Below are 19,094 nucleotides of genomic sequence, written 5' to 3'. Positions count from 1 at the left end.
TGGTGTGAAACTGGCACAGGAAAATTAAGGCAGAGTTAGCAACTCTTCTCATTTCCTGCAAACTAAACTACAGATGTGCTTGATCTTTACTGTGAGTGAGTGTGCCTGGAAATAAGGCAACATTCAGATAAGGATATCAATATGTAAACATTTTTTCTTCAAGAAGTCTCACCTTAATTTTGAAGAGGCTCAAACAGCCCTTTCATGAACCTCCTGAAATTCCTGATATGCCTTGAAAGTAATATAAAGAAAGGAAAGTAATAAAGAAGGGAAAGGCTGTCCAATTCCACAGCACTCTGCAGGAGAGTACTGAGCCCTCAGACTGTTCATTATGGCTCCTTATCAGAAATCCTGCTGATTTCTGTGGGACTGTGCTGGTAGATCACCACTGAGAGCAAGGAGGAGTTAAGACAATCTTTTCCACTCTTCCAGTGTAAATCTGTGCAGGAATTCCCACTTTCATCAGTCTCCCAGGATGTTTTAATGCTGTCTCTCTATAGCTTGGTTTTGGAGTTGAATGCAAGTCCCCACAGCTCTTCTAAATATAAACTAAATATATTTTATTACTAACTTTGCATGCTTCATGTGAAAAAGAAAAATCTTACCAAGAAGACAATGTTGGTGTTCTGGTAGAGTGCTCGAGCTACGCAGATTCTCTGTCGTTGGCCTCCACTTAAATTAATCCCCTAATAATTCAGATGGATCAAAAACAGTCATCTTTGAATAAACATTAAGACAGGGCTTTGGAAATATGATTTTTTTAAATGACAGAGTTTATAGTAAATAAAAAATGTCATTAAATTGCTAATTCTATTGATAAACAAGCATAGTCCTCATATAACATCAGAAGAAAAGTTATTATTCATGGGTAAGTGTAAATTATGAAGAGCTGCACTGAGCACAGTAGGCTTTTCAGATTGAAAATGTAACCAATACCAGCATCAAATTTTGCAAGCAAAACATGGGAGACTTTGGTCAAGAAATCCCATTTGAGAAATAGCTGAAGAAGCAGAAGAGATTTCAACTTTTTTTGGTAGTAACACTTGGTGAATGACAATTATTTACCAGTCTGGCAGCCCAATACAGAGTAGAACTGTCTGAGTGACATCAGGAAGTATCTTCTTAATACAAAGGCCAAGCAGAGATTAAAGCATTCACATTATTTACCCTTTCTCCAATTTCTGTCTGGTCACCAAATGGCAGTAAATCAATATCAGGCTGCAGAGAGCAAGCATCTGTAACAGCCTTGTACCTGGAAAAACAATGTGGTCATTGCAATTGTTCACCCAGCCACTCACTCTGCTGACACAAAAACCTCCAAGTAGACATCACCACGGAGTTTTTATTGCTCTGTTATGGCTGGATAATTGTAAAAATAAGTAGAGCAAGATGATTATTGAGAAATAATCCTAGAGCATTGTAAATGAAGCATTATAAAAAAATTACATCTTTATTAGAAGCCTTTATTGGCAAGACGCCTTTTTAATTATGTAATTAATTGAGAACATTCCTCTCTATCATGGAGTTGTTTTGTTGGACTGCAGAGTGTTTGAAGACATTTTCAATTGAGTTTTTATTCTTCCCCCTTTAAGTGCCTCTTCATTTTCTTTGGAGTGATGTTACAGGACAAAGGATCCTTACAGTGCTTCTGGTCTTTCCAGGACCAGAAAATCATTTGTAAAATTTTGAAATTTTTTTTGTGAGATTTCTGGGTATGTAGCAGGTGATCTGCTGATGAGCATCTGAGATCAGACTATACGAGTGATGAAATTCAGTCTTGCCCCTTTGAAGCTAGAGAAACAAGCTGATGGATACAGTGGCTGAAGAATCTGGTCCCTAAAATTTTGGTGCTTTTCTGGATTTCGAGGCATTTGGTCATGGCTAGGTTTATTAAGTCAGAATGGAGTCACACATCTTAGCACAGACTGAGAGGAACAGGGTGTATTTTCAGTAACTGAAAACAGAGAGAGTGCTGCCTTTGAAAATATCTGCTATTCGTTTTCCTTAAGTCCAGTCACTTTATCCACATTTATTAATGACCTTTTAAAAGGCTGGAAAAAGCAGGTGCAGGATAGGCACAATAGAAGTTGTGCACCTCAGCTTTCACACTTCCTTCTCCTGTATTTCTAAAGAAAGAATTAAGGCCATTCCCTGGAGGCACCCCAGCTTCATAAATGCTGGTTTTGGAAAGTGGCTGCTCCAGTAACTTGATCACAGCAGGATTAGCACATAAACTGAATGGAAACATGCCTAGAATCCCTGTTTCCAGAGTCCTTTGGCAACCTTGGGCTCCATTAAACTAAATAAAATTACATAAGTAGTCTCCAGAGATGGGATTCATCTCACCTTGGAAATGATACATATGGCTTCAGCTGTATTCCATGGAGAGCCACTGCCACTGTGGGATTTCTCACAAACATCTTAGATACATGCTCTGGTTAGAGGAGCATCCTGGCATAAACCAGAAACCTTCCTCTGAGGTGAACAAAGTCAGGTCAGCCAAATCCACCACAGGTTTAGCATGAACTGATTGATATCTTCCAGAATCTACAAAATTCCTCCAGAAGATACCAAAAAAAACCCTCTTTAAAAGGAGCTTCCAGGTGTTTTTGCAAGAAGCTGGATATTTACCTCTGCTTATTAAAGGGGCTGCCAAAGATGATGTTCTCCTCCACGGTGGCATTGAGTAGCCATGGCTTCTGAGCTGCATAAGCTACGGAGTACCTGTTCCTACTGCAGACAGACACAGAGCTTTAGTAAGAAACAAAGCCCTCACACTATAAAATGTCTAATAATCAGGTTTTTAAAAGTTAATTTCATGAATGTGCATTCAGAAAAATACAGGGAAACACATAAGCAAAACAAAAAGAAGGGAAGAGTTTTAAATTCAATGCTTTTGTTAGAACAGCACCCACTCTCTCCCCTGAAGGCAAAATCTACACTCTAAGTTGCATTCTATTCTACCACAAAAGGCTGCTACCTACCTCAATCTAGTAATTGCAATTCAAATCTAAAGGCAAATTATAAATGATTCTAGAAATATTAAATTCTCACAGAAGTAGTTATTTGGCATGATTTTCTCTAACATGAAAACACAGAGAGAAAAGGTACTGTTCAAATGGCATTGGCACACTTGACCTGCTGCTTTCTGAAGTGTGAGATTATTTTATGTAGCTACACATATAAAATACCTTTTCCTCTGTGAATATTTTTTCCCTTTCAGTTTATTAGATCCTCAATTATACTGGAAAAGAGGCAGTTTAATACAGATTGGGAAGAAATTATGGTAGCCTCCCAAGGATATATTAGATATATTTTAAATGTGTCTAAATGACTCATTACATTTGCCAATAGGGGCATAAATGTTCTTTACTTCTGTCCGTTTTGCCAAGGTACAGCAGCAAAAATGGACATGTAATTTCAAAAGTTTTTCTGAGATGCCCAAGGTGACGTGAGGAAGGAGGTGTGAACTGGTACCAGCTCCTGGATCTGAACATTTATCATAGAATCATGGAATGGCCTGGGTTGGAAGGCACCTTTAAGATCATCTTGTTCCAACCCCTGCCATGGGCAGGGACACCTTCCACTAGCCCAGGCTGCTCAGAGCCCCATCCAACCTGGCCTTGAATATTTCCAGGAATGGGTCAGCCACAGCTTCTGAGTACTCTGTGCCAGGGCCTCACTACACATGCAATAAATAATTTTTTTTTCTAATATCCAGTCTAAACCTTCTCTCTGTCAGTGTGAAACCATTCTCCTTGTCCTGTCACTCCAGACCCTTGTAAAAAGTCTCTCTCCATCTTTTCCTTAGGTTCCATTCTGGTTCTGGAAGGCCATAATGAGGTTCTTTCTCAGTCTCTTTTGACAGTATTGCTTCCACCAAAACATTTGCTTAGCTTCGTTTGTAAGCATGTAGGATTTACTATTGAGAGAGGGGGTGCTAAGGCAGGAGAAACAGCTGGTTAGAAGCTGTCAGCAATATCCCAAAACTTCCAGGAATTTTAGCTGTTCATATGCACTTAAATGAAATATGTCCTCAAGATTATGGGGCAACAAACCATGCCGTGGCTCCCAACCACAGCCCTGTGTGCCACTACCTCTCTGTCATTTATAACACACTTTTAGTGGAGCTTATCCTTCTTTTAAACCTGGAGCCAGGGGTGGAGTCCCTGCTTGGCCTCAGCTGGAACTGAGCTGGCTTCCTCTGTGCCCTGTTCCATTCCATCCCAGGAACCCAGTGCTGGGCAGAAAACCCAAAAAATATGTGGGAAGAGACACCTAATGATGCCTCATACCTAGAGATTCTGCCTTGCATGGCAAGGAGAACACTGAGCTCCCACTGAGGTCAGACAGGAGCTGAGCACCTTTCAGACAAAAGACAGAGGTAGTGGTTCACTGGCTGGAGAAGTGTGAGATCCACTGGATTTGCACAGTCTATCAATTAATCCCACAGTAAACAATTATCAACATGGTAAGAAAACAGGGAGATGGCTTAAGAGCACAAAGATGAGGATTTGGGGAAATTCTGAAGAAATTAATGAGTGTTTTATGATACACTAGAAAAGAAATAATACCTTCTGGATGCTTCAAAAGAAGGTTCAGTTTCATTTACACTGTAAGTTATGGTAAATGACATTTAGTAAGCAGGAAATATAAAGAATAACATTTTGTGCTAATTTTACACACAGTGAACCTGGAGTTAATTACATACTTTAAGAATTCAGCATAATTTTGGGTTTTTATGTTCTTGAAGGGAAAACAAACAAGGTCTAAGCAAAACCATAATACTTCTCAAAATGTGACAGTTTTGTATCTACAAGGCATAGTGGCTAAAAAGGCAAATTATGTTGTTAGAAAAATGTATTAAAAATGAAAATTGTATCATAAAAACCTATTAAAGATTAAAATATCAATATTGCCTGGCAAGCAATAAGTTAGCTTCTCCACAGAGTTCTGCCAGTGGCCTGCAGAAGCTGGTAACTAATGTCAAATTTCCCCTGGAGTAAAGATGAGTTTTGCAGCTACTGTAGGATCAGAACAGGTTTTGAATCTCTTTGTAGCACTAAGGCTGCATAAAGCTATGCACAGCCCTACAACATGTAGGTTTTCCTTGTCATCCTCCACTTCTTAAGGATCATATTCTTAATAAATACATTCTGAAAATCATGCAAATATTAGCAGTGACATGAATGATTTTGCAACTCCCTGTGTTTGGTAATTGACTTTTTAATAGTGCCAAGAGACTGGAATGTCAGGGAAAGCACTTTTGGACCAGCAATGATGCTCAATCCAGGCATAGTGATGCATCACTGCAAAGTGCAAAACCTAAAAGAGATTATATCAGGTTACATATACATAGAAATGGGCACTGGAAGGGGGTAGAAAACTCATGCTAAAACATTATTTTCCTGACTAAAAAAAAGCCATGAACCAACAAATCCTCTTCTCTCAGGCCTATGAACACCCCAGATAAAACACTTTAATGCTGAGACAGAAATGACTGCTTGACTGCTGGGATACCAGTAAATGCAGCTGCAATCATTAGCAGCATATCCAAGTTTAGAAAGGGCATAAAAATTCTAATAGCATGCAGAGTCCTTGTAATGCCAGTCTCATGGATCAAGCATCTTCCCAAAATGCCAGAACTGAGATATGTTGTTTTCTGTGCTGCACATCGGCTCTCTGAAAACTCAGATAATTCAGGCCTCCTAAAATGCATAGTCTGAATTTTCTTCATACACCAATTGCCAGAAAATGTGCTGCATCAGAGGGGAATAAGTCTCTGAAGTGTCAGAGAGCCACACACTGAGGTTCAAAACAGACAGCCTCTCACTAAAACTTGGTCTCTCATTCAGCAGAAGCTTCTCTACAATGGAAAATATATACAAGAAAGCAAAAGATGAAATCTAAGAAGAGATTGAAAAGGAGTTGGGAATTAGGTGAAGGCAAACAAGAAGAAGAAATCCTAAATTTGCTCTATTCAAGACCTCCAAACTTTTATTAGGAGAGCACTGCAGTGACAAAGAGAAAATGCTTTAAGGTGTAAGTTTGGGAGCACCCTCTGAACTACAAGTTAACAGAACCTTGGGCACAAGCCTTGCAAGACTCCCTGCAATTCCATGCCAGATTTAATATGCTTGCTCTGATAACCAAACAGAGTTTCTCAATGGGCATGGACTAATTTTAGGAGCTCTGTTTCTTAAACCCTTTTTCCTTGTTTAGATATTTCATTCTCAGCTTAGCTTAACAAATAGACTTTGATTCTCCCAAATTATGAATGAGATTTCTGTGAGAACTCACATTCACCAATAATCCCATGAATAAACACAGAGAAGACCTTTGACGAGCTGGGACCTTCACAAACAAGGGGATTAACTATTTGGTTTTATACTTGCTGAATCTGAGAGAATGATCTGATTACAGGGCATGAGAGTGGGCTGAAATTGAAGCTCCTGAGATTTCTAAAAAGGGTATTTTATTTGCCTGAGGGGATTAGCATTTATTTCCTCTAGTTTCTCTTTTTTATTGAAATGTGGTTATTTATACTGATTTTTAGCTGTACTATAAAATATACATATTGCCTATAATGGGGTGTGGTAAGTTCAAGTCTGAAATGGTAGGAAAGGCCAAACTAATCAGTATTTTTTATCAGATTCTAAATATATAAGATAAAAAAAAAAAAAAAAAAAAAAAAAAAACAAAGAAAGAAAAAAATAAATCAATTGAAATCAAGGTTTTAAGGAAAAGTAAAAAAGACCTCTTGTTGACATTTAGACACTTTTGTGGTAACTCATAATGTTTTAAAATAGACTAAAGCATGTCTGAGCAGGCCCTGAGTCCCTCATCCTACAAAGTAATGAGGGAAGAGAAGAAAGGTGTACAAAATCTCTGGGATACCCCTGTAACCACAGAATGAACCATTTCCTCTGCTAATATAGGCAGGAAACTGAGGCAAGATGAGGACCAAGCATCTATACAAATTCCATACATGACTTTAGAAGAATTTAGGTTTGTCCCTGCAACCAGAACTGGTAGTTCTGCTGGTTCTGGCCACTGACATTTATTGGGATGATTTTTTTATCCCTCCAGTGCTCATTATGCCCTTCAGTCCTTTCTGTGAGCTCCTGTGGTTGTAATCTTTGGGTGAGTATTGCACTTAGCAATCTTTCTGAGGGGACTTTTCCTAATATTTGTCACATTCTTCTGGATACTTGAGGATCTGTTTAACAGTTCCTGTGTTTCCTGAACTTTTCACCTAGTATACAACAAGCTGTGCAGAAACCATTTCAATGTAGAAAAAATCACATAGCAAGTGAAGTTTCCACTTAGCCTCTCTTGGCTTGGCAGTCTGAGAAGATGGTTCTGATTGTTTGGCTTGATGTGCATGAGGGGAATACCTGTCTCTGCATGATGCCCACAAATTATTAAGAAATAACTTATTAATAAATAATTCTCATCTGAAACAGGCATGGCTGAATGACTACACCCAGACAGCCCCATGCACCAGTGTCTATCAAGCTTCTCAAGCTGATTGCTCACTGGGAAAATGAAAACCCAGCTCCATGTCTAAGGATGTCACATTTTTGGGCCATGTCTCATATAAGTGGGAAAAACTGAGACCCAGCCCATAAGATTTGCCCTGGCCAAGATCTTTTACAGAAAGATACATGGCTGTGCTTTATTTCCCTGAGATGCCAAAGCAATGACAACCCTGGCAGCTGGACACAAAGCTGTCGCTGCAGTCAGCCTCTACAGCAACAGGGTATTTGAATCAGTGATGACTTGCAGGATTGTCCCAATACAACTGAGGCTGCAATCTCATCCATGCTTACAATTTCTGTGTTGTTACAGCTGAATTTGTAAAGGAATTCACCTAGCCTGCATTTCATCCCTGGATCAGTTGCTGTGTTAGTCATGCATGGAGAATCACGTGGAAAGGGACTTAAAAGAGTAAATAGGACCTTTATTATGGTTTTGCAAAAGACAGGAGCCACTTAGTTAAATACCTGAAGTCTCCTTCTGTATTCATCTGTCTGCCAGGCAGTCTGAAATTACCAGCAAAATATAACTATGTTTGCATCAGCTATATGACAGTTATAGTGTGCAATGAAAAAAAATCTGAGGTGTTTGCTAAAATCTGAGTTTCTTGGTGTTGATGTGGTGATGTACAGACTTCTAATCAACTGACAGCATGATTCTATCTCTTGAACAATATTAAACTTTTTTTTTCACAATTCATAGTAACAAATTATTTCATAAGCTGTATCTATTATGTTCCTAAGATTTATCATTTTTATAATCTTTCTAAGGTTCCGTATCTTTATCTAGGAAAAATCTGAGTGTCAAATACTTCTTTCAAAACAATTGTGAGAATAATTTCAAGGTACATTCTACTTGTTCCTTTTTTTTTTTTTTAACTACTAAGAAAAACAATGCCTGATTGTGGTATAAAAACCTTCATTGCATGTCTCAAAGAAATTAACTGTGGTAGGTCACATATTCTTGTTCCTTCAAAGCCTGAATTCATATATAATTAAACTAAATTTAGTGTAGCCTTGGCTACAACTACACCTGCTACTCCAGTGAGATAATATGTTTAGAATAGCAGAAAGTGAAGTATAGCTAGAGAGCAAAAATGCCATGGATACTATCACAGGAAAAGCAAAATCATCCAGTTTACAATAGTGCTGTAAGAAAAATATGACGAAGTTACAAGTCAAGGGATGGGGCAATAAAATATTGGTCTCTGTGACAAAATTCCCTCTTTTCTCAGCAAAACGATAAATGAGAGGAGTTTGGCTTTATAGTTTTAAAGAAACAGAACTGATCTTTAAAACCAAAGAATAAGTCTTGGGGTTACAGCACATCACTTCCACTGTCTCTACCCTGCCTAGGCTTGAAGAGTACTTGCTGCCCCACTTCATTTCTGTGGGATGTTCTCATTCACTGGTTCTGAATCCAAGGCCTGATCTCATGGGCAGTTCTCCTTTCAGAAACAGCTTTTGCCCAGCCTTTACTTTTAAGGTGTTTGGTGTGCTCAGGCTGCTTTTTGAGTGTATTACTGTGAAGAGTGACACTGTTCCATAGGTGAGGCTTGGGTGAGTAGCAGGGAAAGAGAAAAGCATTGCTCACATGTAATTTTTTTTTTTCCTGCCAGCAGTAGCAGCAGTTCTGAGTGGAAATACATCCTTTCCTTTAGGCTGGCACCCCACAGATCCCACTGGGCTGGAGAAGATCCACACTTTCACTAGTGGGTACAGGAACAAGGTGACAATGCTGCCTTCAATTATAGAGAGTACTGAGGCGTATTTGATAAAAGGAGTAGCTTTTGCTTTCTATCTAGGTAATTTTCTAGGCCAATATATTAGATATTAATCACCAGACTAGCCTCTTTCCCTTCCTGGGGCACCCTGCTCTGCATATGATAAAACAGTGAAAAATCCCTCCTGAGTTTGCAGGTGATGCATTCCAGAGAGGATCTGTGTGATGGCAATCACTCAACATGCAGTTCTGAGGCATGAAGTTTGCATTTCTCACAGCAAATCTCAGCGTCCTCCTTAAATGAACACAGCAATTAATAGCTATATAAACATACTTGCTCCAGTGAACTTTTCCCTCCAGGGTCTGCATCTCTCCCAATATAGCAAGGAGAAGTGAAGACTTGCCACAGCCAACTTGGCCCACAATCATTGTCATCTGACCTATGACAATAGTAAAAACAACAAAACACTTTTAAAAAAACCAAAAAAAAACCTGTTATACTCTAGTTCACAAGGCCCAGCTAGATTCAGCTCTAGAGCACTTGAACTGATTCAATAATTTTTTTAGCATCCACTACGTAAATGGGCAATATTGCATATATTCATCTACCGAAATATTGGATTTCAGCAGCACATTAATCTCTAAAGGAATGAGACTTTTGCTCTCACCTATGTTAACATTTGTTTTATGGGACTGTGTTACTCTATGAAAATTATTTAGGGTCAAATGATATATGGTGGGAAGTGATGATTCAGCTTGGAGTGCCACGAAAATTTGGACCAATCTAATTAATGAACTGAAATGAATTTGGGCCAATCTAACAAACTGAAAGAAGATCCATTACTCTTCTCTGCTTTGCTTTACTTCTCCTTCCCACCACACACAGACACTTTCCTACCTCCAGTCCTACTCTGCAGTGACAAGGGTGCTTCTCAGATCTTCCCATAAACTGATTGAACTCACTAATTGTGCTGGGCAGCCCATTTCATAGAGCCACAGAATGTTTGTGTTGGAAGGGAGCTTACAGATCACCTCATTCCACCCCCCTGCCATGGGCAGGGACACCTTCCACTATCCCAGCTTGCTCAGAGCCCCATCCAACCTGGCCTTGGATACTCCAGGGATGGGGCAACCACAGCTTCTCTGGGCAACCTGTGACAGAGTATCAGCACCTTCCCAGGGAACAAGTTCTTTCCTCATACACAGTCTAACCTGCTCTCTGTCAGTGAGAAGCCATTCACCCTTGTTCTGTCACTCTACGCCCTTGTCAAGAGTCTCTCTCCATCTTTCTTGGAGACCCTCTTTAGGTACTGGAAATTTTCCAGTTAAGCTTCTCTCCAGCTGGGAGCCAAGGGTCTTATTCCTTCCAAAAGAGGCAAACTCTGGCTCACCCAGCTTGTGAACCCATGGCCTCAGACTTTAAACTCATTGGAGCAAAGCTACATGGAAACAAATCATACAGGCTTGGGGATCACTAAATTACCATGTGACAGCAACCTAAAAAAATACTCTATTTTAAAACAAAGCCCTTGATAGGAGATCAAAATAAAGCATATGACTATTAAATAACATGAAATGCCAGCAGATGGTGTTATAAATATTACAGCATTATCAACAACAAAAAAAAAGAAATAAAATTGTTGTTATTATTAATAATAATAGAAAATAATAGTCACTACTTTTCACACTTGCTATGCAAGTATTCCAAAATAAACCAGCATTTTATAAACCTGTGGAATCCCTAGCCAAAGACATTGAGTATGCAGGGAATTACAGGAACTCAGCTTGATAAAGAGGAATTCATTAAGAAACAAAATAATTAAGGATCTCTTGACAGAAAAATCCCATCTTCTGAATGAAACCAGTTGTGAACTGGAAGACTGTAATGTGGGTAAATAGCAGGAAAAGTATAATACATGAGTGTTGCTGAAAATAACATACTGAGTTAGATGGAACCTTAGTTTGAATGACTCTCAAACTTTGAGTGAGAGTTCTTCTTTTTTTTTCAATTTCTCTATTAAAAATAATAATGATATTTTTTAAACCATTTTTCGTATTTATTCTAATTCTTGACTTAGTTTGTGCAATTATAAAACTATATAAACTATATAGATATATAAAAGCCACATCATTTATCTAATGATATTACTATATGAATAATACAGCTCATGACATTGTATACACTTTTAACATCTATTTTTTTCTTATAAAATTCTAAATGTGTACCTTTGAGCATTTCAAAACATCAAGAAGTGTAATTAATAACAATTTGACATTATATATTTCATGTTTAAGGTGTGCTTTCATCTTACCTGTTGGGATTCTAATGTTTATGTTGGACAGTGTAGCTAAACCACTTCCCCATGAAAAGTATCCATTGGTCACCTACAAAACAATTACCACAAATCAGATATTTAAAAACAGGAGGGAAAAAATTAGAATGATTAATTTAGATTTAAAATACCTTCATAAAATAAATCTGATGAATGAACACAGCATGGTATGGTTGTACACACAGAGAAAAAAGCAAGCTAAATTGGTAAATATTGCCAAACCCCAAAAAATTTTTAAAAATGTGAATAAGAAAATATAACTACACAATTGTATGTAAGGCAAGAAAGGGATGATCTTGAGCTGAGCTCTGTTTACCAAATACTTTCATTCTGTCAAATATGAGACTAAAGACTTGGACATCAGATTCATGATGCCTCTTTGTTTCATGAGAAGACATGGAATAACTATAAAAACTGGTCTGAAGCTTGCTCTTCTCACTGTAAATTTAGCTAAAGTGCTAACTTATTTAAGGGCTTGCTCTTGCCATGGAAAATTTAAAATAACAGCATCAATTGGGCACCATCAGGTGCTGTTGCAGGAGGACCTGCTCCTTTATTTTCATGAGAGAAAACATTTTCCAAACCACCTTAATGGCCACATCATCGATCTCCACAGGCCGTGTCTGCTTCCTTGCTGGCTGCTCGTAGCTTTCCAGCTGATACCTCAGGGGCTGCCTCCTGTTGATGGCCTTGGTGTGCTGCACAGAGAGAAGTGAAAACAGGAGAGAAGTTGGAATCCTCATGAGAAGACAGCATTTGGTGCCCTGTAAAGCAAACAATCTATTCCCTTCCCTACCACCATTCCAGGTCAGGAGAAGCAGCCAGTGCTTTTCAATATGTGAAAATACATATTGAAAAGATAGATAAAACAGATAGACCACTGTCATGCACACATTTTAAATGTTTTAAACACCCTTAGCTGAAGCACAGAAAATACTGGGTTTATTTGCTTCCCATGCATAGCCATCCCAAATTTCATCTCTACCATCCCTCTCAAACCCTCTCCCCCATCATCTTCAGTCTCTGTAGGATTAATCAAAAGGTGGACAGGACAAATAAAACAAGAACTGAAACAATCTAATTTTTGTTTCTTTTATTGTCATTGTTAGCCCAGAAAAACAAGAAAGGTGTTTCAGGTTAGCAAACTAAAATAAAATTTATTTTCTGCTAATCCTTTCTTGCTGTTTCTGTCTTCAAGTTTCAGTCACATTTCAAATTGTACAGTCAGTTTAAACTGTGGAAATATATGGCTTTAGAAAAAATGTCAAAATGAAAAAAACACCTTTCCCCAAATCATCTTCATTGTGGCTTTTTGTCTTCAAATTTTACTGAAATTAACTCTATGTTTAGTACTCCAGAAATAGCATTTCAGAATTAGTTCCTATTTCACAAAGTTTGGTGTTGTTTTTTTCTACCTTTAATTCTGAATTTCCCAAAGCAGGAATTGTTCCTCCCTAAGGATGCCCAGTATAAGATGAATTGTACAGGCAATATATAGTACAAGCCCCATAACCATAAGATATCCACCTTCTATAAAAATAAAGAAGGTTGAATTTTAGTCATATTTAAATATGTTGGCATATTATGATTGGTTTATGTTGCCTTTTTTTTTTTTTTTTTTAACCATTGACACTTCAGCAATGCTTTAGTGTGTTTGGAGACACTTAATGTCATAAAAACATGGAGATTAGGACATAAAAGAGACTAAACTGGTTCAATATTAGAGCCAGCATAGTAATCAAAGCTCCTAGGCTCTGGCAGTTTGTGTATGGGGCTATATGGCCTCTCTGTTTTGAAATTCAGTGTCATAAAGCAGAACTTACAAGTCCTGTGTGCTTCTTACAGGATTCATAAGGTACAGAGCTGTCTCCCCCTCTCCAGCTGTCATCTCCGATCTCATCACTCAGGAGAAACTCATTCAGCTTCTGTACACTTGAAAGAAAACAGAGGACAGTGAGTTACATAAACCCAGGTTTCCACAAATACATTTCCTTTTTTGTGCAGTCATGCCAGCAGGATTTATCAGAAATGTTCCAAAAGAAGTTCATGGGATACTTTCATCTGCCACCCTGATGGCAAATGAAGATTTATGGGTGTGGAAGAAGGACAGATGAAAATAATTAAGCATTGTACTGGTAGCTGGGAATGAAGAGCAGAGCAAGTCATGGGGTGCCAAGGGAGCTCTGTGGGAATGGCTTTCCTCTTGGCAGGCTTATCTCTTCTGTGCCTTTCTCAGGCCATTGCAGGCAGGGTGCAGAAATAAGTCATTCACCCACCTCCATCCTCTGGAAATGCCAGGGCAGTGGGTGTATTGTAAATGCAGTCAAACCCAATGGGAAGAAATTATGTTGTCTGACTCAATTCAGAAGGCTGAATGATTTCTTTATTATAACTATGCTAAAATACATTAATATACTATATAAAAAGGAAGAGACTACTTTCTCTAACTCCATCTCTAGCACAACTAGTGACCCTCTCTGAGAGCCCAGCCCCAGGTGGGTTGGATTGGCCATCAGGCTCAAACAATCCTCACCTGAATCCAATCAAGCACTCACCCCAGGTAAACAATTCTCCAAACACATTCCACATAGGAAAAACAAGGAGCAGAAATAGAAATTGTTTTCTCTTTCATGTCTCTTTGCGTACCTCTATGAAAAATCCTGAGAGGGAAAGAAATGTGCTTGCCACAGTGGGTGCATCCTGACACAGCTTTTGCATCATATAGAAGAAGATATTAAAAATATTAGAGACTGTCCAAAGGAGGTCATGAGGATGGTGAAGGGTCTGGAGTGCAAACCGTATAAGGAACGGTTGAGGTCACCTGGATTGTTCAGCCTGGAGAAGAGGAGACTGAGGAGAGACCTCACAGAGGTTCTGCAGCTTCCTCACCAGGGGAAGTGAAGGGGAAAGTTCTGCAGCTTCTTTGTGAGGGGAAGTGAAGGGGCAACTATGAATCTCTGCTCTCTGTGACCAGCGACAGGACTCAAGGAAACAGCATGAAGCTGTGTCAAGCAGGTTTAGGTTGGATATCAGCAAAAAGTTCTTCACCCAGAGGTTGGTCAGGCACTGGACCAGGCTCCCCAGGAAACTGGTCACAGCTGACAGGGTGCAGGGAGCATTTGAATAATGCTCTGAGGCACAGGGTGGGATTCCTGGGGTGTTCTGTACAGGGCCAGGAGCTGGACTCAGTGATCCTGATGTGTCCCTTCCATCTCAGCATATTCTGGGATTCCGTGGTTCTATGCACAGCATGCACACACAGCTGGGTACTGCACACCTCAGCACAGCCATGGCCAGCCTTGGAGACACAAGCAACTCTTTGTTTAGCTCTTAAAATTGTCCACTGGGAATTACAGCATACAAGTTCAATTCATTCTTCATCACAGGAGGATTTGATCCTCTTTTTGTCCCCCTTCTTTTCAGAGCACCATAAGCATCTGAGTATCATTCCAGGGAAGGGATGAACAAAATCAGACACCAGTCATGGTAAAGCTATTACCTTTCAAAAACTAAAATCAAGGCACATTGGGCCAGATACTAAGAAAGCAGAAGGGCATATGCCTTCAGATCAGTGATTTGAACATTAATCTGCAAATGGAAAAGTAGTCCATTTCAAAACCTGTCTGTGTACTTTGTATTAAATTATCGGTATACCTTCAAAACACAGAGACAGGTTAGCATGAAAGCACTGCTATTGTCATTATTTCCTCCTGCCAGCATGCCTGTTCCTTTCTCTTCTCTTGAACAGTAAATTTATGTGCCCCATAAATTCTGATATGTTTCCATATCAGAATTTCAGTCTAACATAAGGGTCTAAGCAAGAATTTATTTTCTTGCAGAAGATACAAGACCTTGTTTTGATCATGCAGCTAAAATGGCATCAGCCCTTATTTTGCATTTGAATGAGGTACCCCAATAAGTTTTAGTAGGACTAGAACTACTCTTGAACAGAAAATTGAGATTCTGACTGAAGTATAAGCTCTTAATCACAAAAATAATAAGCACATAATCATGTATGTATTTGAATGAGGATAGAGCCATGAAGTGGCCAAACACAAATTCTTTATCCTTCACTTGGGGGATATGATGTTCATGGGAGAAAGATGTTAGGAAATTAGTCTGACAAAGGATGCAGTTTGTTTTGGCAAATCTGGTATTTAAATATTGCCCTGAGGGGTGGCCAGCAGTGTTAAGGAAAATGTACACACCATTTTGATATTAGGGCTATGCTAAACATAGTACAGAGATGTAGAGGCTTGGATGATTTATAGAGGAGCCTGGAGATTTTCCACTACTCAGAAATCATTTTCAATCTAGGGAAAACATCTCATGTGGCCCTGCTCCTGCTTTGATAAAAATAAACTCTGTTAATTTTTTTTGTTTTGTTTTTAAAGTCAGTGTGGCACTGGCAAATTACAGCTGTGGAGCCTGAAGTCCTCTTGACTTCTGTTTGGTATTACCATTACCCACCAAAACCAGTAACAGCAACAATGCCATATCTTGCCAATGTGCCTCTGCCTTGGCATGAAGGAATGATGTTTCTGGGTGGGAAGGTTAGTTCTGCCTTGACATCCTGTTAGTGCTTGGCATCTGACACTCTACTGCCAGCCAGGTGTCATTTTGCATATCTTGGGACATCTTGGAGGTGTGTAGGTCTGCATAACCACACTATGACTGTGACTGTCCGTACAAGCTATAGACACAACACCCAAAAGCCTGAAATTAATCTTTTACCAATCTGCTCCTTCAAGATTAAGTGCCCTATACCCCAGCATGAAGAAAGCTGCCCTGTTGGGCTGTTTTACGGAAATAAATACCTGGAACAGGATGCAGGATATCATTAAATTATCACTTATAGCCCAATGTGCTTTATGTGAAGGTAGGGTTAAGCCAGTTACTCTTCCTTGCTTCAACAAGGAGCTGAGAGAGAGCTTCACACCAGGCTCTCTCACCCCTCAGTGCTGACAAGAGCCCAGAGCGTGCTAGGAAAGAGTGGTGGTGGGTGGCCAGAGTGTGAGAGGAGGAGCATCTCCCAAGGAAGAACAGTGCAGCTCTGAATCCCAACTGCTAAAGCTAGTGAAATTGTAAAAATAATGAAACATTAGGAATCATAGAATCACAGAATGGCCTAGGTTGGAAGGAATCTTAAAGACCATCTTGTTCTAACCTCCCTGACATGTGCAGGGACGATTTCCACTAGCCCAGGTTGTTCAAAGCCATGTTCCACCTGGTCTGGAACACTTCCAGGACTGGGGCAGCCAAAGCTTCTCTGGGCAACCTGTGCCATGACCTCACCACCCTCACAGGGAACAATTTATTGCTCGTATCCAATCTAAACCCACTCTCAGTCAGTGTGAAGCCATTCCCCTTGTCCTGTCACTCCAGGCCCCTGTCAAGAGTCTCTCTCCATCTTCCCTGTGGGTTCCCTTCAGGCACTGCAAGGCCACAGTGAGGTCACCCCAAAGCCTTCTCCTCTCCAGGCTGAACAATCCCAGTTCCCTCAGCCTTTCCTCCCAGCAGAGCTGCTCCATCCCTCTGCTCCCCTTGGTGTCCCTGCTCTGGCCTGGCTCCAGCAGCTCCCTGTCCTTGCTGTGCTGTGTTTCTTTGTCTCTGTGCCATACAGTGAGGGTCACTGATTTCTCTCACATCTTTAGTATCAGAGTCCCACCTCATAACACTTTTCCACGTGAGCAGGTAGGAACCTTTTCTGGTGCTGAACATGAGTGTTCAGGAGTGGAGGAAGGAGAAGAACCACTTACCTCACGATGGCCTTGACTGCAAAACGAACCACAGTGGAGAGCAGAAACAGAGGGGTAACCAGGATGTGGAACAGTGACAGGGATGCAAATGCCTGGGCAGGCTGCAGTGGCTTGTCATTGGTGTATGCATAAGTCACAAATGTCTGTCACACCAGGAAAAGAGCGTGTCAGGACAAGCACTCTTGAACAAGATAGACAAGGAAAGCAAGCAAAATATTTTGCTCACCTAAGGCTAATAACTACCTAAGTTCACTGGGAATCAGGATAAACTGAAGAGAAAGTGTGTTTTGTTAAAGCAACATAGATTTTAAAATCTTGCCAGTGATTTCAAGAGGTTTACACATTGAAGAGTGAAAAAGTTTTCATTGTAAAATCTAGCATTTGATTACAGTTTTGTAATTGACTTTAGGGCTTACAGGAAACACACATCCCAGAAAAAAACCCCAGTAAGAATCTAACAAATCTTAGGAGTTTTTTTTTCACAGATGCAGAATTCTGGTCATAAATGTTCCAATGCTTGTACACACTCTCATCATACTCTGACCTCAAAATCTGGTCTACGAAAGCTCCTTACTGGCCAGCATGGCATAGTTCCTCTAGTGCATGAGGCTGAGACTTAAACCTAGCTAGAGGAAAAGCAAAATTTGTTCCTCTTTAAACTGCAGAGTATCTTTTCTTGAAAAATTTAATGGTGCCTCATAATGCATTTTGAAACAGGAATGAATTTTGCTGTTAAAGAACAAGAAAATTCACTCAAAAACCCTTTCAAAAAGAGCTTTTCATAATGGGTCTTCTTTCAAGTTGCAATGATCTATCTTTCTTTCTTTCTTTCTGTAAAAAATTCATGATGTAATGATTTTTCTTTCTTATAGTAAAAAATTATTTTTATCTTTGGTTTTACCAATCCACCTTCTGGGAATGAAAACTTCCAGTGTCATGCTTTCCTACAGTTAGCAGGGGCACTTTAATTAATCTGCTGGTTTTATGAAAAATAACAATGGTTTCCTTGCTTCCTTTTTAACATCTCCTCCCCCCAATTTCCTCTTCCTTTTTTATAAGGAAAACTGAAAAAATTCCATATCTTACTGCAAGAACAGCTGCTATTGGTATGGCTGCATTCATAAAAACTGGAAAAGAGAAATAAAATATTCATCAGATTACAGGAAATAAGACAAAACACTATTACAATAACTGTTTGACACTAAATAATCCTGTTTGACACTAAAATAATCCCGTTATTTCCAATTCAAGTAATTAAAACTTCTAAAGAAAAATTAGTCTGCAGGAAGAAGTTTCCTTCCCTGATAGTCAGAGATCTTAAACACACTAATGAATAAGCTGTGGAATTCTCTCATTTGTCTACTCTACTAAGCTAGGATTAAAATCATTATGTGCACAAATAATATGAAACACAACTAAAACATTACTCAACCCTTCGACGTTGCAGAAAACACAATTTATATGCAGAAAACATAATTTATCTTTGCTGCAGTCAGAGCTGCCAATATTATCTGGAGCCTCCTTACTATAAAGCAACTCCTAACTGTAATGTCATAATGAAGGTAGCAGAAAACTTACTGCAAAAAAAATCAATTATATGTATTTTAGCCTTTTGAATTTCTGTGTTATGTATTTATCATGTTTTTTTATTTTAATGACATTACACACAGACAAAAGTGTCACAGGCACAGCTGTATCTCTCTTTAGTTCAAGTTGGGAGGAATGTTGACATGAAAAACAG

At 39.3% G+C, this 19,094-nt stretch overlaps 1 protein-coding gene across 14 annotated transcripts in view; it reads right to left on the bottom strand.

Moving 5' to 3' along the window:
• The window catches only part of ABCC9 (ATP binding cassette subfamily C member 9), a 69,505-nt gene that overhangs the window by 24,197 nt on the left and 26,214 nt on the right, over positions 1 to 19,094 (bottom strand). For 9 of the 14 annotated variants that reach the window (XM_085569353.1, XM_085569357.1, XM_085569360.1 and 6 more), the window contains 11 exons: positions 18,440 to 18,480; positions 17,354 to 17,496; positions 13,418 to 13,526; positions 12,182 to 12,292; positions 11,574 to 11,646; positions 9,596 to 9,701; positions 8,007 to 8,045; positions 4,575 to 4,613; positions 2,632 to 2,733; positions 1,168 to 1,252; positions 606 to 686 (listed from right to left, as the gene is read on the bottom strand). In XM_085569353.1, coding sequence (XP_085425479.1) covers positions 606 to 686; positions 1,168 to 1,252; positions 2,632 to 2,733; positions 4,575 to 4,613; positions 8,007 to 8,045; positions 9,596 to 9,701; positions 11,574 to 11,646; positions 12,182 to 12,292; positions 13,418 to 13,526; positions 17,354 to 17,496; positions 18,440 to 18,480 — 929 coding nt within the window. The remainder of the gene's footprint in view (positions 1 to 605; positions 687 to 1,167; positions 1,253 to 2,631; positions 2,734 to 4,574; positions 4,614 to 8,006; positions 8,046 to 9,595; positions 9,702 to 11,573; positions 11,647 to 12,181; positions 12,293 to 13,417; positions 13,527 to 17,353; positions 17,497 to 18,439; positions 18,481 to 19,094) is intronic. The other 5 variants (XM_085569362.1, XM_021539188.4, XM_085569364.1 and 2 more) reach the window with 3 other exon arrangements.

Source organism: Lonchura striata, chromosome 1A (genome assembly GCF_050655825.1).
Source record: "Lonchura striata isolate lonStrDom1 chromosome 1A, ASM5065582v1, whole genome shotgun sequence".
Taxonomy (NCBI): Eukaryota; Metazoa; Chordata; class Aves; order Passeriformes; family Estrildidae; genus Lonchura; species Lonchura striata.
Note: the sequence above shows the minus strand (reverse complement) of the source record. Positions and strands in the feature narration are given on the sequence as shown.